Consider the following 27,601-nt stretch of genomic DNA (forward strand, 5'->3'; position numbering starts at 1 on the left):
CCATGTAACAGCACCGCATCCTATCTGCACCGACATGGACACCTGGGCACCTTACACACAACCACTACATACACACAGGCCCAGCTCCCAGATCTGCTTTCCCCCCACTGGTAAGTGGTAGGAGCGAACTCAACCATTCAAAGGTCCTGTTCAAATGTTAACCTCCATGCGTTTAAATGGCCGCTGTCCTAACCAGCACACGGCGCAACAGGGCAGCGGCAGAGGTAGGGTAGGGACCATCAGCTTGTATTTTAACATAAGGGAGGAGCTCCTCCCCACCCTAAAAATTTCACTAATAAAGCATGCATTAACAGTAGTTTTTAAAGATCTCAGGCTATCTTCACTATGTGAATTTTTATAATAAAACAGAAGTACTGAATGGTAGCTATAGACACCGAAACAGCAGAAATTGCTTTGGGCATGGCCTGTCAGTCAATAAACGAGAAAGTAAACCCCATTCGATTTACAGCAGCTGCAAAACGAGTCTCTTTATAAACACTCTGCCTCTCAAAAAATGACTGCCTAACATATTAACTTCGACAACGTAAAGGGCCACCACAGGAGATCTAGATCATGACCAAATCAGTTCAATGCCAAAGACGTGCAGCCTGTCAAAAGGAGTCAAAGGCACGGCATAGGTAACATATGCTTAGAATACATTCATTCTAAAGCAGTCTGCGTTTGAAAAAGTTGAGGTTATTTTTTAAAAACACAAATTTGACTTAAAATCCTGATATTGAAATTCTGGTTCAGGGAACTAAACACACAGATTTGCAAATATGAGGAACAATATTCATCTCTACAATTAAAGGAAAAAGACAAAAACTCATAATACTGAACAAAGGAACTTTAATTTCCATTTGGTGACTGACACTCCAGGGTTTCAACGGCACTCAGCAAGGGAGACCGAAGCTGCTTCACAGGCCTGTAGCAAATACAGTCACAATAAGAATAAGGTCACGAGTACTTCATGGAGCCAGGTATTTTTTTGTTTTGTTTTGTGTTGTTTTTTCCCCAAATTTACAAGATGAATCTTGATTCTAAAAACTGTCCTTACTACTTTTTGGGAGACCAACAGTGAACAGCTCCTGAGAGAGGTTCTGTTTAATCCACTTACACAGGTCCACACTCATGAGCCTGAGAGCCATTCACGACAGCCCAGGCCTTGGCACAGACCAGGACAGGGAGCACCACATAGAGACGAAGCTCATGTGCTGTGCAGTCGCAGCCGCGGGCCGAACATTATGGAAGGGAGGGGCTGGGGCTGCTCTGGGGAGGGCGTCTGTCCCGGTGCGAGGCTGCAGGTGACACGTGGAATGACCAGACTGCCCGAGTCCAGCTCATTCGGCTGCTGCAGGATCTGCCTGCAGGGACAGGGGCCCTCTGAGCCCTTCTCTCAACCCAGGCCGCCCAGACTCCTGGTGAGAGCCCTGAAAACACACCATCTCAAGCCTGGTTTCCAGTGGAAGAGTTCAAAGCAAATCATAAATGTTCCCCCATTAGCAGTCCACACATCCTCCTGATGAAAGGGTGTTGAGAATTACTGTTTTCATCTCACTGTTAAGCAAAACTGGGAAATCCAGGGATTAAACGACTTACTTAGTCAAGCTCCTAAATCAATCCACTAACAGAGCTAAGTATAGAACACAGTTCAAACCGCTCAATGGCAAAGCTGGCCACGTAGAGATACTATCTTTAAAGGTAACACTGTTCCTATGTCAGGAATGCTTGCCAGTGCCCAGGTTATTTCTGGCACTACTGAGTCTCCAGTAAGAAAAAAAAGTCTGGATAGTATTTCTAGAAGGAGTCAAATGGTATTTGCTCAATACTGTGATAACAGTTCTTTGTTTCTCATAATAGGACTTTCTCTAAAAAAAAAAAAAAATCATCTGGGCACTAGTGGCTCAGAAGCACGATTACACATTCCCTCAAGTGCACCCACATCTTAGGTATCAGAGCTATCTTCAAACGCTCTGGTTCACTACTGGTTTGAAGCTGGAGTTTCCTCCCTGCGCCAGAAGGCCCTGTGCCCAGCGGCCCGCAGGGAGCCGGTGGAGTGCAGGGAAGGTCATGCTGCCGACCCTGGCAGGTGAATCCCTGCAGCGCCAGGAAAGCAGACACTCAGTGTTCTTTCTGGACAAGCTGCACTGCTGTACCTGACAGTCTTGCTTCCCTTTCCCTAACGAAGACCTCGGCTTAGAATCTTCAACAGGACAAAAGAAAGGAACAAAGAATTCGCTTAGCTTCTTAGTGCTGCTGTAATAGAAATATCACAAGTGGGCGGTTTTAACCAACCGAAATTTATTTTCTCACAGTTTAGGAGACAGAAATTTATTTTCTCATAGTTTCAGAGGCTAGAAGTCCGAACTCAGGGCTAGGGGAAGCCTTTCTCCCTCTGTTGGCTCTGAAGGAAGGTCCTTGTCTCTTTTCAGTTTCTGTTCCTGGGTTCCTTGACAATCTTCCTGTGGTGCGGCATCCATCTTCCCCCACTTGTGCTGTCCTGCTTCAGTGTCTAATCTGTCCTACATCTCCAAGTGACTGGCTTACAACACACCCTACACTGATACGGCCTCATTAACACAACAAAGAAAAGCCTATCCCCGTAAGGGATTACATCCACAGGTAAAACCAAACCAAACCCATTGTTGTCAGTTGATTCTGACTCATAGCAACTCTATAGGGCAGAGAAGAACTGCCCTATAGAATCTCTAAGGAATGGCTGGTGGTTTTGGACTGCTGACCTTTTGGTTAGCATCCAAGTTCTTAACTACTGTACCACCAGGGGTCCCCACAGGTATAGAAGTTAGGATTTACAACATATATTTTGGGGTGATATAATTCAATTCGTAAGATTCACCTGAGGCAATTATAAGCTTTTCAAAGCTTGCAAATTATTTTCCATCTTGTAGATTAAAATGACATAAATTATTTCAGAGCTATGAGGTAAGGACCCACTAACGTTGTTTTCTGAGACAAGCACGAGAGTAAAGGACAACAACCAGGCTGCCCCCTGCAAAAGAAAGCACATTTCACAGAGCTCACTTTGATTTACTGACTTTTAGGGGAATAAAGTGTTAGAGAACAAATACTGCAAGGGCAACACTCAGGGTCTAAAGCTGACCACTGAGGTGCCAAGGCTGGCTCCTCAGAGGATACCTGACAGTTTCTGCCTCCCCCCAGCCATCCCTGCCTGCCAGGGGGAATTAAATCTCGGGTTCTTAATAGCAGTCATTTATACTGCCGGGGGCGTCTGAGATATGCTCGTTCAGTGCTTCATCACTGAACTCATGTGAAAAATGGCTCTCCTTCACTTTTCATTTCTGGATCTAGACCACAAAGATGATGACACCCCTGCATAGTGGCAGTAGCAGGAAGGTCCCAGCATGCTAACAGCCAGGTGTGTCCGGGGAAACTAACCACCTGCCCAACGGCTTGTTCCTGGCTCTCTGTCTGCACGTCACTCCCTGGCAGCAGACACTGGGAATGCAGACTATCTCCACCACTGTGCTTCTCTTTACCAAGTTTGTCACAGCATGTGGACAGAATGTCTCAAACATAATACATGTTATAAAGCTTTATATGATGGAGATTATAAATCCATTAACCTGTATACTTAAACCTGAACTGAATTATTAAGGTCGATTATTCCACAGAAATCATAGCCACCTGCTCAGGGGCAGATTATCCAATAGGCAAGGTAAGCATGGTGCTCACCTTGCTTACAAGGTCATCTGTAGTGAACAATTTCACATGGGTTTCTTTGACATGGTAAAACCCATGTGAAATTGTTTACTACAGATCAGTAAGTAAACACAAGTAAGCCTGTGCTTACCATGCTTACTGAGTCATCTGCCCATCAGGGATTATAAATTTGAAAGGAGGCTTTGGTTCTGTAGGAAGGTGCTGTGGGGTTGGGAGAAAGATGCTAGCCATACCTAGGAGCAGAATCTCTGATGTAGTGAAAAAACGTGAAGTTGTTCACTACAGACGATCTGGTAAGCAAGGGAAGCACCATGCTTACCTCACCTATCGGATAATCCACCCCTCAGACGAGAAAGCCTCCATCCACACTTCTGCTTCCAGGGAGGCATCCCCCACCCTGGTATACAGAGCACCCAGCAGGTATGTGCGGTGAATTAGGGCCCCAGTCAGAGCACAGGCGCGTCTCATTTCTCCCATCAGGAGCCAGCAAAAGCTTCTTGCAATGCCCACCATCCCCTCAACATACGGCAGTGCCACCGTGCCAGCCTGCCAGCACAATCCTCCCACAGTCCCCCAGCCCCCACAGAGGAGCTTCAGAGGGCCTAACACACCACGCGGTGCACCCAGCCTTGTTCTGAATCCCTCAGTCATGGATGAAGCCTCCCTCATGCCCCTGACTGCTAGCCTAACACGTCTCCTTCCAGGACTGAAGGAGCACTTGCTGCATGAGGTCACCATGCCAGGCCCAATGGGGAAGGCAACAAAAATGGATGAGGCAAGGTTACTGCTCACAGGATCCTAATACCCTAGTCTGAAAGGGGACACGGAATACAGTAAGTTGTGATTCAGGGCAAAGTGCCCTCAAATGCCTGTCCTTTTGGCCTCAAGCACAGTAGGCAGCGGTCTCACTCAACCCCGACCACACGTTTTGCCTCAGCATGGGCCCCACCTCGGCGCCATTAAACAGCCTCTTTGGGGACGGACCCAGGCACCCATTGGTTTTTCTTTTGCTTTGCTCCAAGTGCCCTGCTGGTTCTAATGTAAAGAACCAATGCTGGGAAGGGAGGAAGGAGGAAAAGGAGAGATGCTTTTCATTTTCATTTGGAGAATCATAGTAGTAGCTAGCAAATACAGGTTTCTGCCATATAATTATTTTCATGACTTAAAAAAAAAAAAAAAAAAAACAGTTGCCACTGAGCAGACCCCCATTCGCGGCGACCCGTGTGTGGCAGAGCAGAACCACGCTCCGCAGGGTCTGCGATGGATGATTTCTCAGAGGTGGAACACCAGACCTTTCTTCTGAAACGCGTGTGGGAGCAGGCACACCTCCACCCTTCAGGTTAGCAGCACGTGTGTTAACCACATGCACTACCCAGGGACTCCAATCTTAGTGCAGGGTGATGAAGATAACACGGAATTTCTAACACACAGTGGACTATCACTCAGCCATAAGGAGAAAGGAAGCTCCAAAACATGTCATGACGTGGACGAACCTTGAAGACAGCGTGCTGAGTGAAATAAGTCAGATACAAAAGGACAAATAGTGTACGATTCCGCTTGTATGAAGTATCTACAATAGGCAAGAGAGACAAAAGCTTAGGGGTTACCAAGGACATGGGGACGGGGTGAAGGGAAGTTATTGCTGAAGGGGTACGGCGTTTCTGTCAAGGAATGAAAAACCTTTGGAAACGAACGGTGGCGACGTTTGCACAGCACGGTGAATGTAATTAATGTCACTGAACTGCACACTTAAAAACAGTGAAAATAGCAAACGTCTTGTTATATTTTACCACAATAAAAATATGTATACATCCACAGAGTCGTGTATGCAAGCGTTCACAGCAGCACATGAAATAGCAGAGTTGAAACGATCCAAACATCCATCACGTAGTTAATGGACAAACAAGAAGTGATAATATCCATACAACGGAACTCTCTGGAGCTTGGATCAAACTCAAAAACATTCTGCTAAGTGAAAGGAGTGAGACACAAAAGATTATATGCTTTCTGATTCCACTTACATGAACTGTCCAGGAAAGGTAAATATACAGTCAGAAAGCATATTAACGGTTACCAGGGGCTGAGGGTGGACATGGAGACTGACCGGCAACGGGCATGAAGGACCTTTTTGAAGACATTCTAAACTTGGTTTGTAGCAATGGTTCTACAATTCTAGAGAGTTACTGAAATCATTGGCTTGTGCTTAAAACAAGTAACACTTATGGTCTGTAAAGTGTATCTCAAAAAAGCTACTTTTAAAATGTACACAGGGGGAAGACGTATCACGCCACAGCAGGGTATCTCAGCCCCAGCACTACCGACGCGTGGGCCAGCTAATTCCGTGCGGGGACTATCCTGTGCACTGCAGAAGGTTGCTTAGCAGCATTCCTGGCCTCTACCCACCAGGGCTTCCAACCAGTTAGTTCCATTCAAACCCCTGCTGAAAATTTGCCTTTGCACCCCAGCTATACGGAATCCACTCGACAGCACCAGGTATACTGAATAAGGAAACCCTGGCGGCGTAGTGGTTAAGTGCTACGGTTGCTAACCATAAGGGTCAGCAGTTCAAAACCGCCAGGTGCTCCTTGGAAACTATGGGGCAGTTCTACTCTGAACTATAGGGTCGCTATGAGTCGGAATCGACTCGACAGCAAGGGGTTTGGTTTTTATACTGAATAAGGCTCTGCAGTTTAACCAGATCCCCAGGTGAGTCTTCCACATAATAGATCCTGAGAACCCCTGCTCTACTTAGCTGTTCTCAGAATTGGTCCCTAACCAGCAGCATTAGCATCGCCTGGGAACTTGTTAGAAATGCAAATTCTCAGCAGAGTTTGAAGCCCTGCTGCCCAGTGGATGCCAGCAGCACAGTCCCTCCATTGTGAGAACCGGAAGTGTCTCCAGACATTGCCAAATGTCCCTTGGTGAGCAAAACTGTCCCCAGTTAAAAACCACTGGTTTAGACCTAATGTTCTAAAAAAAAAAAAAAAAAAAGTTCTAGATTTCCTTTTTTCACTTAATAATAGTGTCCTTGGGTGATACGAGTGGTTGATATGCTCAGCTGCTAACCAAAAGGTTGGAGGTTTGAGTTCACCCAGTGGCACCTCGGAAAAAAGGCCTGGCGATCTACTTCTGAGAAATTCGCCACTGAAAACCCTGTGGAGCACAGCTCTACTCTGACATACACGGGGTCGCCATGAGTCGGAGCTGACCCCATAGCAACTGGTTTTGTTTTGTTCCCCACTTAATAATACATTGTGGACATCTTTCCACGTCAGTACGTAGATTTTACCTACATCTTTTTTAGAGCTACGGAGCCCTGGTGGCACAGTGGTTATGAGAGCAGACTGCCAACCAAAAGGTCAGCAGTTAAATCTGCTGGCCACTCCCTGGAAGCCCTATACAACAGTTCTACCCTGTCTTCTGAGTCGCTATGAATCGGAAACAACTCGAAGGGCTGCATGGCATCCCGCTGTATGGAAAAAAGGATGTTCCATTAATTATGCTCGGCAATGATGTTTCCAACTTTTTATTACAACAAATGCTGCAATAAATTTTCTCCTATGTAGCTCTTACAACATTTTTGTTAAAGAAATTCCTAGGATTGGGAATACTAGATCAAAGAATACCAATTATAAACGATTATTTTCGTATCTCAGGTTTACTTTAACAGCGTACCATATTGACAAGAGACACTGCGACACTCTTCTGTAAACTAGAAAGCCTGATATAAAGGGTGGTTACTGCAATCATAACCTTTGCACCTAGCATAAGCCAAGCAATGTGGTAGGAGGAGAAGCAACAGCCTGGGAGTCCTATAGCTGATGTTGTAAACCAACTGAAGAACCTTGGGAAAATCACCTCACCACCAGGCCTCCAAGGCTCCATCAGTAACATGTGGGCTGGGGTCAATCGAGGGTCCCCAGCCGTTCAGTAAGAGGAGGGTCCTTCTCATGTCGCCTCTGCCTCAAGAGCCCACTGGTCTGGAAAGGTGATAGCAGTTAGGCCATGGACCAGGCCAGGAGGTCACCAACACCAGACACTTCAAGCACGCTGAGGCAGGACGGAATGGGATAGCAAGCCTCCAAGGGACTTCCCACCTTTTCCAGCCACTGCCAGTGAACAGCTGTCCTTCACTGCAGGGCTCTTTCCATTCCACAGAAACGCTCCAATCCTACTGTGTGTCTGCTAACTCTGCCGTGAAGGACCACAGCTCAGCAACTGAGTGGCAACAAGCTGACTCAGAGGCATGGGCTGCGGAGCTGGAGAGACCTCAGCCATCTGTCTAAGAGGATGCTGAGCCTCTGTATTTCTGATCTGCGTAAGAGAAGGTAAGACGGCAGTAACCAGCCCAAGATCATAAGGCCATGCCAGCAGCACATGCTTGGGCAGCCCCCAGCCCAGAGTCTGACCCTGTGCAGCCATTACAGCCCTTCATCCTGGGTCCCATGCTTACACTCCACTGTGGAAGCTCGGCAAAGACTTAGTTTTCACTGGTTCTGTACCAATCTCTGGCTCCATACAACAGGCTATGTTGCTGGAAAGAGCTGTGTGAAAACTCCACTTTCAATTAGAGATGCCAGCTGCAGTGACCTTCTTATTTAATTCTTGTCCCACTCATTAATTTGTCACATTCCCCATCCTTCTGCCTTACCCCCATCCCTTCACGGTAAAATATAGGGTCGCCCACAGCACACCTGCATCCCCAAGCACTCAGCATTTGTTGCCTGATTATCTGAAAAGATGTTTTCTTCACTGCACAGCCCAAAAGAGATGAAGGCCTTGCAGGCAAGCACCACTGCAAAGGCAACTATGATAGCATCACACTCCAAGAAAATTATACAACCATGGTTTTTAGAAACACTAGGGTATGAAGGAAACCATTAAAGACTAAAACAGACAGAAAAAACCCTATTGCTAAGACAGTGAAAAACTCAGCCAGCTGTCTGCCAAAATAGCAGGGTAGGACAAATCAAGGGGAGGACAGTTAATTCCTTAATAGATGTTTTAAGTACATTTATAAACGGGCTCTTATTTGTGAAAGGATCTGGAACATGACCAAAACCCACAAGCTCACCAGATCTGGCAGCAGGGGAATTCCAGACTCACGCAAAAGCCTAACTCAAATATAAAACTGCTGTTCCTAAAAGGAGCTCGAATTACTTTTTAAGACAGGTCTTCAAAATATTGGTTTAATTTTATGCTGTTTATATAAAATTAGTAATAGTGTGTGTCACTGTATCCTTTCATCGTACTTATTCAATCTCTATGCTGAGCAAATAACCTAAGAAACTAGACTATATGAAGAAGAACATGGCATCAGGATAGGAGGAAAACTCACCGACAACCTGCAATATGCAGATGACACAATCTTGGTTACTGAAAGCCAAGAGAATTTGAAGCACTAACTGCTGAGGATCAAAAACTAAAGCCTTCAGTATGGATTACACCTCACCATAAAGAAACAAAAATCTTCACAACGGGACCAATAAGCAACACCATGATAAACAGAGAAAATACTGAAGTTGTCAAGAATTTTATTTCACTGGATCCACAATCAACACACATGGAAGCAGCAGTCAAGTTGGCTCCAAAAGACCTCTCTGAAGTGTTACAGGCAAAGGTGTCACTGAGGACTAGGGTGCGCCTGACCCAAGCCATGGTGTTTTCAATCACCTCATACGCATGCAAAAGCTGGACACTGATAAGTAAGACCAGAGAAAAACTGATGCGTGTGAATTATGTATTTGAATTATAAACCACGGGCTGCCAGAAGAATGAACAAGTATGTCTTAGAAGAAGCACAACCAGAACGCTCCTTAGACGTGAGGATGGCAAGACTTCGTCTCACTAACTTTGGACATGTTGTCAGGAGGGATCGGTCCCTGGAGAAGGACATCATGCTTGGTAGAGGGTCAGTGAAAAAGAGGAAGACCCTCAACGAGATGGACTGACAAAGTGGCTCCAACAGTGGGTTCAGACAGCGCAACGACTGTGAGGATGGCGCAGGACTGGACAGCGTTTTGTTCTGTTGTATATTGGGTCACTATGAGTTGGGACCAGCTTGACAGCACCTAACGACAACAGTAATTTTTAACAATGAACACTTTAAAAAAACATACTCCTGGAGGGCTAAACTGTCCCTTCACTGGGCTTCTAAAATCCTCTACTGTGGATGTGTGCACGCCAAGCTCTTAAAATACGGAAAGTTTTCAGGGGCAAACCCTTGCACAATCCCCACAGACCTCTGCACTCAGAAAGGACTGCCAACACTTGGCTTACCTAATAGTGGGCTTGGTGCCCTGGTCGTATGTGAGTATGAATCTGTCTTAATACAAAAAGAATGTACGCGATCTATTAAGTGCAAAAAGCAGGTCACAAATCAATTCCTGTAATATGATCTCGTGTTTCTTTAAAAACAAAAAGCTGTTACAACACAGGTGAGCAATGCCAGCATCCACTAAACGTAGGACACCAGTGATTACGAGAGGCTCCATCAATTCTACCACTGCTTTTGAGGAGACAAAAGATGCAACACCACATGAGACACAAATATAGATTACAAACACGGCCCTATTCCAGAAATAACATGTATCATACCAAAAAAAAACAAACCCGTCGCCATCTCATAGCAACTACCATAGGTTCACACAAATAGGGTCTTACAAATTATCAGGAAAAATAATGTACCCAAATGTTAGGTATCCTGTGCTTATCTGGATGGTGTTTATTGGTGATTTTTCTAAACCTTTTGCTTATCAAAAATACTCATTTTCACATATTAACCTCCACAGACAATATTTAGCAGCAATGATTTCTCAGACTGACATGTATATCGTTAACTAACAGGATATAAGCACTAGGCACTCAGAAAGGCTGATGATGTTTAAAACTACTTCCTCAAACCAGAGTTCACACTTGCTCCCATGCACAGAAGGAGTCACCCCCACTCACACCCTGGACTCCTCCTCCCTCCTGTCTGCCTCCTTCTGCCATGGCCAGCTCTAATCCAGTGTAACCCTGTTCCTGTTCCTCTCTACCTTCCCCACTGGAATTTAATGTGTCACCTGAAGCATCCCTTCCCCATCTCTGTCTTTTGTTCCTTTTCTGCTCAACACCTCCCCCCGCCTCCCTCCCCCGCCACCGCCCCACGCAGTCATGGGCCAGCCCCTCCCCACTGGAGCACTTCCCAGTCCAACAAAATGTAACACGAGAATTTTCGAGCTAGATGAAACAGCTCATTTTACTGAGCTTTCTAAATTTTACCTAACTGCACTTTGTTGAAGATACTGTTAGTTTAAAAATGTCCAAAAACTGTACATTCTAAGGTGGAAGGAAGAGAAACAAAGGGCCTGGATCACTGGGCCATAGGTCTCTAGAATCAGGGGTTCATTCTTTTCTCTTCGTTTCTCTTTCCAAGTAACACCACTATAAGTTAGATATCATGAAATCCAGTTACAATCTTTCTAGAACGGCGCCAGGAACCACACTGCTAATCTTGCCAGTGGCACTAAGCCATGTCTCGGTGTTAGGGTTGATGGAAGGCCTAAAAGCCCAGACAGGGGAACAGAGAAAGGGAGAGGAAAGCGAGGAAGAAATGAATGGGAAGGGAAGGAGGAGAGAAAGGAAAGAAAAAGCAGCAGTGGCCCAAATGTAGGTCAGGGCCAGTGCTGTGCTACCACACCGAGAGCAGACACCACATCCTGAAGGATCCTTTCCTCACTGTCAAACTTCAGCTCACAGAGACTTCTCAGAGCCAAAGCCACCATGCCACGTGAGGCTAAACCACCATGACCGCTGGCAATGGTTAAGTTCATGTGTCGACTTGGCTAGGCTACAGTTCCCAGTGCTTTGGCCAAACACTAGACTAGCTGCTGTTTCATACTACAATCCAATCCAATGCAATGTAATGTAATCGCCCTCCATAATGTAATGTAATATAATTTAATGTAATGTAATTAATCAGTCAGTTAAAAGAAAAGTTTCCTTAGGGTGTGTTCTGCCTTCAGGCTATAAATAGATATTTTAACAGAACTCTTTCTTCACTCTGTACTCTCTCCATCGTCTTACCTACGGATCATGGAATGTAATCCTACAGAACTCTCCAGCCTGCTGCCTGACCTACGAATTTTGGATTTGACAACCCCACAGTCATAGGAGCCAATTTTTGATGTAAATCTCTCTCTATATATGCGTGTATCTTTCATTGCTTCTGTTTCTCTAGAGAACTCTAAGACACCACACAACATTCAAAAATTATTTTAAAACTCTGCAGACAGATAATATTTACAACTAAACCTTCTATTGGTTGTAAGGTGACATTTTCATATTGCTTTCTGCTTTCAGATCAGCAGGCTAGAAAAGAGCTGAAAGGAGATGCATTTAGCCTTTTTTCTAATTGGCACTTATAAGCATACTCACAGTGCTAAATGCGACTCATAGGTCTAATTTCCAGTAAAGTCTTAAAAACGAGTAACACATATGATTAACTTACATGATCAAAGCCTCCCATTCAAAAAAATTCTCTTCATTCATGGGGCCTGCAGGGGAAGAAAAAAATTCCACAATATTTTCTTTAACTTTGGCAGTTAGAAGTAAACTATAAAGAGTTAGCATCAATACCCTACTTACCTGCCACAATTCCTTCCGGAGGATTCAGTGTTAATTCTGTAAAAATAAGAAGTGCAACCGTTACTAAACAGAGGGAATGTTATATTGGCATTTTAACAGAACATCTTTAAAATGTATACAAGACTATAAATCATATATTACACACATTAACAAATGAAAAATCTGTTTGCTCCAAGTAAATGCCTGTTCCAGTTATGTTTCGGATACACACTATGTGAATAATTCTTTATACCTGAGAGACACATAACTCTAGATTTATTAATCCTCTCATTTTACAAATGAAGAACAAAAGGAGTGACTGTCTTTCCAAAATATTACTGCTAGGTACTTTCACTAAAGCTCATAGATCTAACACAGTATATTATGTTTCAGTTGAATGGTATTTCCTGTGACTTTGAGAGTTGGGAAGACTTTCTGAATGTGGCAAACTAGAGATATAAACCAGAGCTGAGATTTCAAAAGTTTGATACTATTAAACATATCATTTTACAAGTTACATGTCGATGTTCAATACCATTCTACAAAACCTGTGAGCCTCCGCAGATGTGATATTGTAGAGTATCAGACTTCAGCAATGAAAATAATGAACATAATAAGAAATGAGTACGCAGTATCATTTCTCAGCAATTTAAGAAGACTAGTTGTTAAAACACTTGAGGCAGAGCACTGCCACTTAGAAGCTGCCATGAAGAAGTGTCATTTCAATTTTGGGGATCAGAGTTATTTGTTTTGTTTTTTAAAATCTGTTGGTATAGAAGGCTCCAAAATAAAACCAAGCCTGTGGATAAATTCTGCTGACAACTCTCAGAAATGAGACGAGAAAAAAAGCTACGGACTAGAACGGCAGCCACGTAGGTGTAAGGAATCAAGCCAGAAATTCACTCCCTGTTGGGCAGGGTATAGGGAAATTAATAAAACAGGAAGCAAACACACCAAAGAGAAAATCAACAAAATCAAAAGTTGGTTCCTTGGAATGACTAAGAAAATTAATAAATCGCTACCAAGAATGACAAAGGAGAAAAAAAGGAAAGAAAAAGTACAAATAACCAATACCAGGAAAAAAGACGATATCACTACAGATGCTACAGACGTTAAAAAAGTAGTAAGAAGATATTTTGAACATCTTTATGCCAATAAATTTGACAATGTAGTGAAAATTGACAGATTTCTAGAAAAATACAACTTACCAAAATAGATAAAAGAAGAAACACGGCCTCATAGTCCCGAAACTAGCAAAGAAATTTAATTCTATCATTTCAAATCTTTCCACAAAGAAAATTTGGTCCAAAATGGCTTCAGAAAATTCTACCGAACACTTAAAGTGGAACGTAACACTTCTCGTGAATGAAGTGGGATTGCTCCATTTTATAAGGCGAACGTAAATTTAATATCAAATCTAACATTACAAGAATGAAAATTTACAGGCCAATATCACTCATGAACGCAGCTGCAAAAATTCTAAATTAATAGCAAACTGCATCTAGGGACACAGTACAAAAAAAAAAAAAAAAACACGTCACAACCAAGTTGGGTTTATTCCTGGAATACGGTACTCATTTAACACCGGAACACAAACAAAAAAACAATGTAATTCATCACATTGGTAAAATAAGAAAAATCGTATGGTCATCTCAATTGATCAAAAAAAAAGTACTGGATAAAATTCAATCCATTTGCAATTTAAAAAAAAAAAGAGCTCTTGGAAAACTATGAATAGAAAGCAACTTCCTTCTCAGTATAGAATGCCTATAGCAAACATCATTCAGGAGCGAAATGTCAATTGCTCTGAGACTGGAAGCAACAACAACGATATCAACAATCACTCCTATTTCAACACTGTACCTGAAATCTAGCAAGTCCATGGGGCAAGAAAAATAAAAGGCGTAAGATTAGACAGGAATAAATAAAACTGTCATTATTCACGGATGTTATGCTTATATAAAGTCCAAAAGAATTTAAGATAAATTATTAAAAGTACTCAGTTTGGTAAAGTTGTTCAATATGAAGTTTATATATATATATATATACAACTGAGCTGTATTTCTATATATCAGCAAATTAGAAAATGAAAATCTAAAAAGGATACCAGTTATAATGAAAATGTGTAAAAAATGAATTGTTAAAAGATATGCAAGATCTCTGACAAAACAGAAAACTTATTTTAAAAAACATTACCTTAATAAATGGAGATTTTACCATATTCGTGTACTGTAAAAACTTAATATTATGAAGATGGGGCTCTGGTGGCACAGTGGTTAATAAATAGCTTGGCTGCTAACCAAAAGGTAGGCAGTTCGAATCCACCAGCCACTCCCTAGAAACCCTACAGGGCAGTTCTACTCTGTCCTATAGGGTCACTATGAGTCAGGATCAACTCGACGGCAGTGGGGTTGGTTTTCGTTGTTTTTATTATAAAGCTATCAATTCTCCTCAAATTGAATCTACAGATTCAATGCAACCAAGATTCCAACAGGTTTTCTTGTTTGAAATGGACAAGATGATTCTAAAAGCTATATGGAAATGCAAATAACCAAGAATAGTCAATCTAAGGGCTATCAACACTTATTACCAAGCTATAGTAATGAAGGCAGTATGATAATGGCACAAAGATAAATAGGCCAATGGAACAGAATAGAGAGAGCCAGACCCATGCAGACACAGATCCTCAATTTCCTGAGGGGAGCACTGCAGAACAGAGGCCAAAGGGCAGTCTTTTCCCCAATGGTACTAACTCACGATCACGACAGTAAAACTTTCTCCCACCTCAAACCACATACAAGATTTGAACAGACCCTCCAACAAAGAAGATACACGGATGGCAAACATGCACATCTGAAGATGCTCAACACTGTGCATCTTAAGGGAAATGCAAATTAAAACCACAATAGATATGGCTAAATATCATTATAAATGCAGGTATGCGCCACATGATGTCCATTTGGGCAATGTCTGACCGCATATACATCCATGGGGCAGGGGAGGAGGGGCTTGCTTGGAAGTGCACCAGGAGACGGGGCCAGCACTAAGGTTATGGCTTGATGGTCTCAGGGAACACCCAGCTCAATTGGCATAACATAGTTTATGAAGAAAATGTTCTACATTCTACTTTGGTGAGTAGCATCTGGGGTCTTAAAAGCTTGTGAGCAGCCATCTAAGATATTCCACTGATCTCACCCCATCTAGAGCAAAGGAGAATGAAGAAAACCAAAGACAAAAGAGAAAGATTAGTCCAGAGGACTAACAGGCCACAACTACCACGGCCTCCACTAGACTGAGTCCAGTACAACTAAATGGTGCTCACCCAGCTACCACCATTGACTGCTCTGACAGGGACCACAATAGGGGGTCCCGGACAAAAATGTAGAACAAAATTCTAACTCACGAAAAGTAAGACCTGACTTACTGGTCTGACACAGACTGGAGAAACCCCAAGAACATGGCCCCCAGACATCCTTATACATCAGTAATGATGTCACTCCTGAGGTTCACCCTTTAGCCAAAGATTAGACAGGCCCATAAAACAAAACGAGACAAATGGACACACCAGCTCAGGGGCTAGGACAAGAAGGCAGGAGGGAACAGGAAAGCTGGTAATGGGAAACCAATGGTCAAGAAGGGGAAAGTGTTGACATTATTGTGGGGTTAGCAACCAGTGTCACAAAACAATATGTGTATCAATTGTTTAATGAGAAACCTGTTTGCTTCTGGCTTGACTGCAGCCTTGGCTCTGGTCAGCAGGTGCCCTGCCTGCCACCCCCATGGGGCAGTGCCTGCTGGGAGGCACTGGGCTCTGCTCAGCTCTGTCCCTCGGGGCTTCCAATTCTGACTAGGCTCCCTGGGGCTGCTCAGCGGGCACCGCATGCCCAGAGGCAGCCAAATGCAGGTGCAAGTTTGCAAACCCCTGAGGCTCTGGGCACTCAGGGAGAGCCCAAGTAGCTTGCGCAGGGGTTACACTGATGTATGTATATCAAATACATACAAACATATATACTACACATAACATGGTATTGACACAACGTCCACATCACGTAACATCCTAGTTCACAGAACGTATCACGGACGTTACGCGATGCATACCTTTATCTTTACTTAGTCACAACATCTAAAATCAGAAAGACTGGTAACAGGAAGTGCTGGCAGGTGGAGCGCCTGGGCCTCTCAAGTACCACTGGTGAGAATGCAAGACGGTGCACGCCCTTTTGGAAAACAGTTTGAGAGTTTCTAATCAAGTTAAACATATGCCCCATGACAGACATATGAAAATGTTCACAGAAGCTTTATATATAATAGCCCCAAACTGAAAACAACCCAGAATCCATCAACTGGTAAATGAACTAATCTACTGATAAAATGAACATACCATGGAATACAAGTCAGCAATAAAAAAGAACAAACTACTGATACACAAAACAACATGGATGAGTCTCAAAAGCAGTAAGCTGCAAGAAGTCAGACACAAAAGACAACACATTGCACGATTCCATTTATATGAAATTCTAGAAATTACAAAACTATCGTAACAGAAAGCAAATCAAATGTTGTCCGAGGCCAGGGGGCACAAGGAAACTTCGGAGGTGAAATACTCTGTATCATGACTGTAATGATGGCTACACAATGGTACACATTTCCCAAAACTCAAAGAAATATATATTTGAAACTGGTAGATTTTATTGTAAAATTTTGGTAATTTTGATAAACTGGTAATTTTACCTCGATAAAGCTGACTCTTGTGATGGGGTTAATTTTATGTGGCAACTTGGCTAGGCTATGGTGCCCAGCTGTTTGGTCAAACACTAATCTAGCTGCTCGAGTGACATGTGACTAAATCAGCTGGCCTCAAGTAAAGGAGAACTCCCTCCATAATGTGGGTGAGCCTCATCCAATCAGTCGAAGGCCGTAAGAGCAAAAAGGGCTTTCTCCCTAGGGTGTGTTCTGTCTCTAGACAATAAGCAGACATTTTGTCAGAATTCGTTCACTCTTCTTGTCTTGCCACCTGACCTACAGATTTCGGGAAGTAAGACTGCAGAAAATCTCCAGCCTGTGGCCTGACCTAAAGACTTTGTATTTACCAGTCCCCCACAACTGAGTGAACCAATTCCTTAAAATCAATTAATCGCCATCTCTCTATTATGTTCTCTCTCACACTCCCACTCCCTCCCTTTCTCTTTCTCTCCAAACACAGACACACAACTCTCTCTCTCACACACACGCATTTTACTATTTCTCTAGAGAACCCTAAGACACCATCACCCCAGGCAAATCAACTTTTATGTGAAGTACGATGTTTAGAAGACTGACAATGAGAAGTGCTGACAGAGATGTGGAGTGACAGGAATACTCAGCACTACTAGCAGGAGTATAAATTGGCACAACCACTTCGGAAAGAGTTGGGTATTATCTCCCATGACCCTGCAATTCCTCTTAGACGTATACTCACAGAAACGTGTCTACGTGTACACCCAAAGACATGCATAGGAATCTTCACAGAAACACTACTTGTAATAGGCAAAAAATGGAAATAACACAAATGTCTAGCAACAGAAGAGATAAATAAACTGAAAATAAATGGGCCTTAATTACACACAACTAAACAATGTTGTGCACAAGAATCCAGACATAAAAGAGCACACAGAATATAATTACATTTAAACCAAGTTATGAAACAGGCCAAGCTAAACTATAATGTTTAAGAATGCATCCTTTGGTGGAAAAACAAAGAAAAGCAAGGAAGTAACTCTCCTATAGTAAGGACAGTGGTTGCCTTTGTCAAGGGAAGGAGGAAGAAGCACAATAGGGTTTCTCACAAGCTGACACCATTCTTTCTCTTTACCTGGGTGGGGATGTTCTCTGTGATAATTCTCTGAGCTGGACATTTTTCCTACGTGTCAGTTATATTTCATGCTAATAAACAGCTTTAAAAGCTGCTACTACAGCAGTCCAGGCAGGAAGAGTGGTGGCTTGGACTAGAGTAGTAACTGTAAAAGTGGTAAGAAATGCTGAACTTGGGGATTTATTCTCTCAGTAGAAACAGCACAGCTTGCTGATGAATGGGATGTGGCATGTGAGGACAGAGAAGAAAAGTCCTGGGTTTTTAGCCCCAACAACAGAGTGAATGATGGTGCTATTCCTGGGACATACAGGGGCAAAGAAAGGGCTTGAGGGGGAAACCGGTTCTATTTTAAGCATATTAAAGGTGAGATCCCCACACATCTGTCAGTTTGTCATACTGTGGGGGCTTGTGTGTTGCTGTGATGCTGGAAGCCATGCCACCAATATTCAAACACCAGCAGGGACATCCACGGCAGACAGGTTTCAGCTGAATTTCCAGACTATTTCTGTAAAGAATTAGCCAGTGAAAACCTTATGACTAGCAGTGGAAAACTGTCTGATATAGTGCCGGAAGATGAGCCCCTCAGGTTGGAAGGCACTCAAAACGGGACTGGGGAAGAGCTGCCTCCTCAAAGTAGAGTCGACCATAATGATGTGGATGGAGTAAAGCTTTTGGGACCTTCATTTGCTCACGTGGCATGACTTAAAATGAGAAGAAACAGTAGCAAATATCCATTAATAATCAGAACATGGAATATACAAAGTATGAATCTAGGAAAACAGGAATCGTCAAAAATGAAATGGAACACATCAATATCCTAGGCATTTGTCAGCTGAAATGGACAGGTATTGTCCTTTCTGAATCAGAAAATCATAAGGTCTACTATGCCCATAATGACAACTTGAAGAGGAATGGCGTTGCATTCATCATCAAAAAGAACTTTCAAGATCAATCCTGAAATACAAGGCTGTCAGAGAAAGGATAATATCTATATGCCTGCAAGGAAAACCAGTTAATATGACTATTATTCAAATTTACACACCAAACACTAAGGCGAAAGATAAAGCAATTGAAGATTTTTACCAACTTCTACAGTCTGAAATTGATCAAACACGCAATCAGGATGCACTGGTAATTACTGGTGACTAGAATGTGAAAGTTGGAAACAAAGATCAGCAGTTGGAAAATATGGCCTTGGTGACAGAAACGATCCCATACAACCTTCAGCATATCCCACCTGAATTTAGAGACTATCTCAAGAACAGCTCTGACACATTGAACACTAAGGACCGAAGACTAGACGAACTGTGCACGGACATCATGAACAAAGAAAGCAAGAGGTCATTAAAAAGACAGGAAAGAAAGAAAAGACCAAAATGGATGTCAGAAAAGACTCTGAAACTTGCTCTTGAATGTCGAGCAGCAAAAGCAAACGGTAGAACTGGTGAAGTAAAAGAGATGAACAGAAGATTTCAAATGTCCGCTCGAGAAAACAAAGTAATATAATGACATATGCAAAGATCAGGAGTTAGAAAACCAAAAGGGAAGAACAGGCTCAGCATTTCTCAAGCTGAAAGAACTGAAGAAAAAATTCAAGCCTCAAGTTGCAATACTGAAGGGTTCTACAGGGAAAACATTAAACGACACAGGAAGCATCAAAAGAAGGTGGAAGGAATACACAGGCACTACACCAAAAAGAACTGGTCAAAGTCCAACCATTAAAGGAGGCAGCATATGATCAAGGACTGAAGGTCCTGAAGGAAGAGGTCTAACCCACACTGAAGGCACTGGTAAAAAACCCAGCCTCCAGCAACGGATGGAATACCAACCGAGATGTTTCAACAAACGGATGCAGTGCTGAAAGTCCTCACTCATCTATGCCAAGAAATCTGGAAGATGGCTACCTGGCCAACCAGCCCGAAGAGATCCATGTTTATGCCTATTCCAAAGAAAGGTGATCCACCAAATGCAGAAATTATCGAAGAGCATCATTAGTATCACACACAAGTAAAATTTTGCTGAAGATCATTCAAAAGCAGTTGCAGCAGTACATCGACGGAGAGCTGCCAGAAATTCAAGTCAGATTCAGAAGAGGATGTGGAACAAGGGATATCGATGCTGATGTCAGATGCATCCTGGCTGAAAGCAGAGAATACCAGAAAGATGTTTACCTGTGTTTTATTCACTATGCAAAGGCATTCGACTCTGTGGATCATAACAAACTATGGATAACATTGTGAGGAACAGGAACTCCAGAACATTTAATTGTGCTCGTGAGGAACCTTTACATAGATCAAGAGGCAGTTGTTCAAAAAGAACAAGAGGATACTGTGTCGTTTAGAGTCAGGAAAAGTGTGCGTCAGGGTTGTATCCTTTCACCATATCTCTTCGATCTGTATGCTGAGCAAATAATTCAAGAAGCTGAGCTATATGAAAAAGAACAGGGCATCTGGATTGGAGGAAGACTCATTATCAACCTGCGTTATACAGATGACACAACCTTGCTTGCTGAAAGTGAAGAGGACTTGAAGCACTTACTAATGAAGATTAAAGACCACAGCCTTCAGTATAAATTACACTTCAACATAAAGAAAATAAAAATCCTCATCACTGGACCAATAAGCAACATCATGATAAACGAAGAAAAGACTGAAGTTGTCAAGGATGTCATTTTACTTGGATCCACAATCAACACCCATGGAAGCAGCAGTCAAGAAATCAAGAGACACACTGCATTGGGCAAATCTGCTGTGAAAGACCTCTTTAAAGTGTTAAAAAGCAAAGATGTCATCTTGAAGACTAAAGTGTGCCTGACCCAAGCCATGGTGTTTTCAATCCCCTCATATGCATGCAAAAGCTGGGCAATGAGTAAGGAAAACCGAAGAAGAACTGATACCTTTGAATTATGGTGTTGACAAAGAATATTGAATATACCATGGACTGCCAAAAGAATGAACAAATCTGTCTTGGAAGAAGTACGGCCAGAATGTTTCTTAGAAGCAAGGATGGCAAGACTAAGTCTCACATACTTTGGACATGTTATCAGGAGGGATTAATCCCTGGAGAAGGACATCATGCTTGGTAAAGAAGAGGGTCAGTGAAAAAGTGGAAGAGCCTCAATGACATGGATTGATACAGTGGCGGCAACAATGGGCTCAAGCATTAAGCAACGATTGTGAGGCTAGCACAGGGCTGGGAAGTGTTTTGTTCTGTTGTACATGGGGTCACTATGCGTCAGAACCAACTCAGTGGCACCTAACAACAAACAACAGAGGTGAGATGTCTAGTAAACAGACAAGCAGAGACGATGGGCAGGCCACTGGAGAAATGAGTCCAAAGCTGAGAAAAGGGACTGAAGTTGGGGATATAAATTTGGGAGTTATAAACATATGTAACCCCTGGGACTCGACAAGATCCTCTAGGGCGGTGGCTCCAGAGGGGGCATTTGGAGATCCATGGTGCTGCACGCTAGTTTTTCCAACGATGAAGAAATACTACTGTGATTCAGTAGGATGGGACCGGGAGTGCTTAACATAAATGAGTTCTACACAAAGAAAAACTGTCTCACTCAAAATGCCGAGGTGAGAAACCCTGATCTAGGGAATGAGTAAAGCTACAAGCCAAGTGCCATAATCAAGGACATATTAACATTTACCAGTGGAAAAAAACAAAACAAAACATTAAGAAGAGTCCAGTGAAGTAGGGCAAATAAGACTGTCCAGTCCCAAAAGCCAAGTGTATTAAATATTTCAAGGAGGGAGTAATCAGGTGCTAATGAGGTCAAGTGGCAGGAAGTCTGATACCCCCAGATTTGGCAGGGCAGGCCCCGACTGCCTCAGTCCCCCTTGCACCTCTACATACAGCAAACTGGGAGAAATAATCGCAGAACCCAACTCACCCAATCATCTGAAATCTAGTCCATGTTTGTGCCTAAAGCAGAGCCACCTTATTACAAGAGAAAAAAAGAAGATTAAAGCAAATGGATTGCAAACTGCTTAAAGGACACGGGGTAGAGGGGCAGAAGGATGAAGGGAGAAATACACTGTTCATGGGAAATGAAGTAGGGTGCCTAAGAGCAAAACACACAAAGAGTTATACCCGTGGTTTTCATGGGACCACCACAAGGAAGGGCTCATACCAAAAATCTGGCTCCATTCTTAGTGTGGAGTTCCCCCTTGGAACTCCCCTATATGGGTGTCCCTATATGACACCCTCCATTTAGGGAGAGGGAAAAGGTGGTCTAAAAACTGCAGCTCCAGACCTGCTCTTCTAAAGATAAAGGCTGTGCTGCCTCAGAGAACCACCAGGTATTAGTTAGGTAGCCTTCCTGGCATCATTGTTACAACAGCGGCATCTACTGTTCAGTAAAGAATTACAGCAAAGGAGCACTACAGAGTGGAGGGAATGTTTCCAGACTATATTCATACTCTTTTTTTGTTTGTTTGTTTCCAAGACATACACGTGCACAGTTTTATGTTTACTGATAAAAGACAACTTCAAAAATAGAAACAAAATCTTAAAAATATCAGAGAAAATTGCAAAGGTCATTCGTTCCACAGAGTGGAGGGAATGTTTCCAGACTATATTCATACTCTTTTTTTGTTTGTTTGTTTCCAAGACATACACGTGCACAGTTTTATGTTTACTGATAAAAGACAACTTCAAAAATAGAAACAAAATCTTAAAAATATCAGAGAAAATTGCAAAGGTCATTCGTTCCCACTAATTCCTTGATAATATTAATTTGCTAAAAATTTATTTAAAATGGTAGCTTAAAAATAATAGCTGCTACCCAAACAAAGCTGGAAACCACCCCATGCCAGAATGGCCCAGTCCATTCTCCCCCACCATCATCACAACATTAAATGACGCCAGCGTCAAAGACCCTGGCAGATCTGGACTCGGCACTATCCCATAGGTTACAGCCTCATTCCACAGAGAGGGAAGCAAAAGCTCAGAGAGAAAAGTGACAACTAGTCACACAGCTCCCAAGGGAGGTGCCAGGATTCCAGCCCAGGCCTGCCTGCATCCCAAAATCCTTTCCACAAGCCCTCCTACTTGACAGCCCTAAGGATTCCATTCACACTTTTTCCAGGAAGATACGATCACCAGTGACATATGCTTTTGATATTAAAAAAAAAAAAAGCTAGAGAAAAATAAATAATGCAAATTTGATTAGGAAGAAGAAATAGTAACAGCTGCTATACAAAATGAAATATACATTTAACTTTTGACCTAACAATCCCAATTCTAGGAATCTAACCCACAGATACAACGGTAAAAATAAGAAAAGAGACTGATGGCCCACAAGTACTACAAGCCTCCACCAGACTGAGTCAGCAAAACCAGACAGCTCTAACAGGGATTACAAGAGTGGGTCCCAGACAGAGTTGGAGAAAAATGTAGAACAAAATTATAACTCACAAAACAAAACAAAAAAAGACCAGACTTACCGATTTGACAGAGATTGCAGAAAACCTGAGAGTATGGCCTCCCGGACCCCCTTTTAGCTCAGTACTGAAGTCACTCCTCAGGTTCACCCTTCAGACAAAGATTAGACAGGCCCATAAAACGCAACGAGACTAAAGGGGCACACCAGCCCAGAGGCAAGGACTAGAAAGCAGGAGGGGACAGGAAAGCTGGTAATAGGGAACCCAAGGTCTAGAAGAGAGAGTGCTGACATGTCGTGGGGTTGTTAACCAATGTCGCAAAACAGTATGTGTACTGTTTAATGAGAAGCTAGTTTGTCCTGTAAACCTCCACCTAAAGTACAATAACAAAATCAATAAATAAATAAAATAAGAAACAATGTAAGTATTAGGCTATTTGTTTCAGGACTCTGTCATATCAAAAACTGCAAACAACCCAAGTATCTATCAATAGCAGACCAGTCAAATTATGATATATCTACCAATGAAATGGAAGCCCTGGTGGCATGCTGATTAAGAGCTACGGCTGCAGTTCAAATCCACCAGGCACTTCTTGGAAACACTATGGGGCAGTTCTACTCTGTCCTATAGAGTCGCTATGAGTCAGAATCGAGCCAACAGCAACAGGCTGCTTGGGTTGTTACCAATGGAATACAGTGCAGCTGTAAAATGGAAGGATGACTATCCCTATATACTAGCACAGAACTGATCTCTCGGATATATTACGTGAAAAAAGCAAGGTGGAGAAAATTGTGTATAACATGCCCTAGTCTTTAAAACCAGGAAGGAAAGGGCATAAATATACACACCAATCTCCTGTGCTTTTTTTAAATGGAAGGATTAGAGGCAGAGCCAGGATGGCAGAGTAGTCAGAAGCTTCCTGTGGTCCCTCTTAGAACAAAGACCTGAAAAAACAAGTGAATCAATTACATATGACAATCTAGGAGCCCTGAACATTAAAGGCAAAGTTAAGGAATAGGACTGAGCAGAAGGGAGAAGGAGAGATGGTTCAGAAGCAGCGAAGAGTTGCCAGACCTGACCCAGTGAGAACCAGAGCACCAGAGGCCAGATCCACTGGCGTGAGCGTGATGAAGGAAGCTGTGGCATTTGGCACACATTTTCCACGTCGGGAGAGACCAAATAGCGGAGAGCCCACTCACACCTCCAGAATGAGTGAAAAGTGGCGCTCAATCAGAAGATAAGTACATGCATCTAATCTACCACGCAGATCAAAAAACATCACTCCCCCATTCACCTGACCCCTCCCCGCTCTGCACCAGGTCCTGAACCGGTTTCAGTGATAGCCGCTTTCTCTGGACCGGAAGTAAGACCTGTCGTGAGCCCTGAGCCATCCTCCTGGCCATGGAAAAAGAACAAAATAACAAATGGGAAAAATAACCTGCCAGCTCCCTAAACTGGGAAGTCAGGGCAGAAAGAGCTCCTTTGCCTAAGCACTGGCATAAGCAGTCCATGGACTTTGAATGCCTTTCACCCCGGCACGGGCCTGTATGCGCCCATTTCAACAGCATAAGCCCACATTTACACAATACAACAGGGTATATACCTGAAGCCTAACTTAACTGTTTCAGCTATAAAGTGGAAAGGCAGGTTTGTGATGTCTGACACTGCTCTGCCTATTAAGCAGGGTCCTCACCTACCCACATCAGGGACCTGAGTACTGGTGGCTCCACCCACGCCACCTACAACAGAGGTCCAAGAACGAGTGGTACGTCCCAGTTCTTAAAGCCAACGGCATTCGGTGCCCATACTCCAGCTGCAAAACCCACCCGGCTATGTGCTGTAGGGAACAGGGACACACTTTCCTCACAGACACTCAGGGGCAGTTGTCAGCCACCTGGCTTGATCAGCACCTGACCTCCTACTGCAGCCAGATACCTGTGCCTACACCAATCACCCCTGCTCATCTAAGACTGTAGGTGAGAGCCTACACCACCAACTACCTGGACTCCTGAGTTGAATCCATACAAGAAAAGGAAACAGACTCCGGTACTCATATACCTAGTAACAGCTCTAACCACCTGGTAACAGGACATTAAAACTTGATAGGCACCAATAATCAAACTAGCACACTCAAGCAGCCTATTTGGGTATATCAAAACTGAACAAGAAGTTAGGATATAGTAAGCAAACATAAAAAAAATAACTTATTGATGGCTTGGAGACAACAGTCAATATCAAAGCACATAAAGAGGCAGATCATGATGGCTTCAGCAAGCTCCCAAAACAAATAAAGAAATCTTCCAGATGAAGAGAATTTCCTGGAATTACCAGAGGTAGAATACAAAAGATTAAAATACAGGGCTCTTCCAGAGATCAGGAAGGAGGTCAGGCACAACAGAGAACAAGCTAAGCAGCACACCGACAATGCATTAGAGGAACTTAAGCAGATCAGACAAGAGCATGATGACAAATTTAATAGGCTGTAAGAATCCAAAGACAGACAGCAAACAGAAATTCAGAAGATCAACAACAAAATTTCAGAATTAGAAAACTCAACAGAAAGTCATAAGAGCAGAATTGAGGCGATGGAAGTCAGAATTAGTGAGACTGAAGATAAAGCACATGGCACCAACATATTTGAGGGAAAATCAGATAAAAGGACTTAAAAAATTAAGATACCCTAAGAATTACATGGGACTCTATCAAGAGGAATAAGCTACGATCGGAGCACCAGAACAAGGGGGGATAACAGAAAATACAGAGAGAATTGTTGATGATTTGTTGGCAGAAAACTTCCCTGATATCGTGAAAGATGAGAAGATATCTGTCCAAGATGATCATCGAATCCTACACAAGGCAGATCCCAAAAGAAAGTCACCAAAACATAGTCAAACTTGCCAAAATCAAAGATAAAGAGAAAATTTTAAGAGTGGCTACAGATAAATGAAAAGTCACCTGCAAAGGCAAGTCAATAAGACTAAGCTTGGACTACTTAGCAGAAACCATGCAGGCAAGAAGGCAATGGGATGACATATACAAAGCCTTGAAGGAAAAAAAATTGCCAACCAAGAATTATAGATCCAGTGTAACTGTCTCTCAAATATGATGGCAAAATTAGGACGTTTCTAGACAAACAGAAGTTTAGGAAATTTGCAAAAGCCAAACTAAAATTACAAGAAATACTAAAGGTAGCCTTCTGGTTAGAAAGTCAATAACATCAGATAACAACCCAAAACTAGAACACAGGACAGAGCAACCAGATACCAACCCAGATAGGGAAATCACAAAAATGAATCAAAGCTAAAATACTCAAAACAGGAAAACAGAGACCTCATTATATAAAAGACAACAACATTAAAACAAAAATAGAGGGACTAAAAAATGTAATCGTAGATCTTTCATATTGAGAGAAAGCTAAGGCAACATAAAGAAATAAAAGACTGGTATAAACTTAGAAAAATTGGGGTAAATACTAAGGTAACCACAAAGGAAACAAACAATCCTTCACATCAACAAGGAAAACATAAAGGCTCAGCAAATACAAAATCAACAACAACGAAAAAGAAGAAAACAAAATATATAAAAATGACTCAACACAGAAAATTAAGTGGAAAAAAGAAACTGTCAACAACACACACAAAAAAACACATCAAAATGATAGCAGTAAACTCATACCCATCAATAATGACGCTGAATGTAAATGGACTAAATGCACCAATAAAGATACAGAGAGTGGCAGAATGGATAAAAAAACACGATCCATCTATATGCTGCCTACAGAAGACACACCTTAGACTTAATGACACAAAAAAACTAAACCTCAGAGGATGGAGAAAAAAAAAATCAAGCAAACAGCTATCAGAAAAGACCAGGAGTGGAAATATTCATTTCTGACAAAATAGACATTAAAGTTAAACCCACCGCAAAGGATAAGGAAGGACACTATATAACGATTAAAGGGTCAATACACCAGGAAGGCATTACCATAATAAATATTTATACACACAATGACAGGGTTCCAAAATACATAAAAGCTCTAACAGTGTTGAAA

At 42.6% G+C, this 27,601-nt stretch overlaps 1 protein-coding gene across 2 annotated transcripts in view; it reads right to left on the reverse strand.

The window, feature by feature from the left end:
* UBE2G2 (ubiquitin conjugating enzyme E2 G2) overlaps window positions 1-27,601 on the reverse strand; it is a 48,181-nt gene that overhangs the window by 12,889 nt on the left and 7,691 nt on the right. For both annotated transcript variants that reach the window (XM_049875025.1, XM_049875026.1), the window contains exons 2-3: window positions 12,331-12,366; window positions 12,194-12,239 (exon numbers count right to left, since the gene is read on the reverse strand). In XM_049875025.1, the coding sequence (XP_049730982.1) occupies window positions 12,194-12,239; window positions 12,331-12,366 (82 nt within the window). The remainder of the gene's footprint in view (window positions 1-12,193; window positions 12,240-12,330; window positions 12,367-27,601) is intronic.

Source organism: Elephas maximus, chromosome 2, assembly GCF_024166365.1.
Source record: "Elephas maximus indicus isolate mEleMax1 chromosome 2, mEleMax1 primary haplotype, whole genome shotgun sequence".
Taxonomy (NCBI): Eukaryota; Metazoa; Chordata; class Mammalia; order Proboscidea; family Elephantidae; genus Elephas; species Elephas maximus.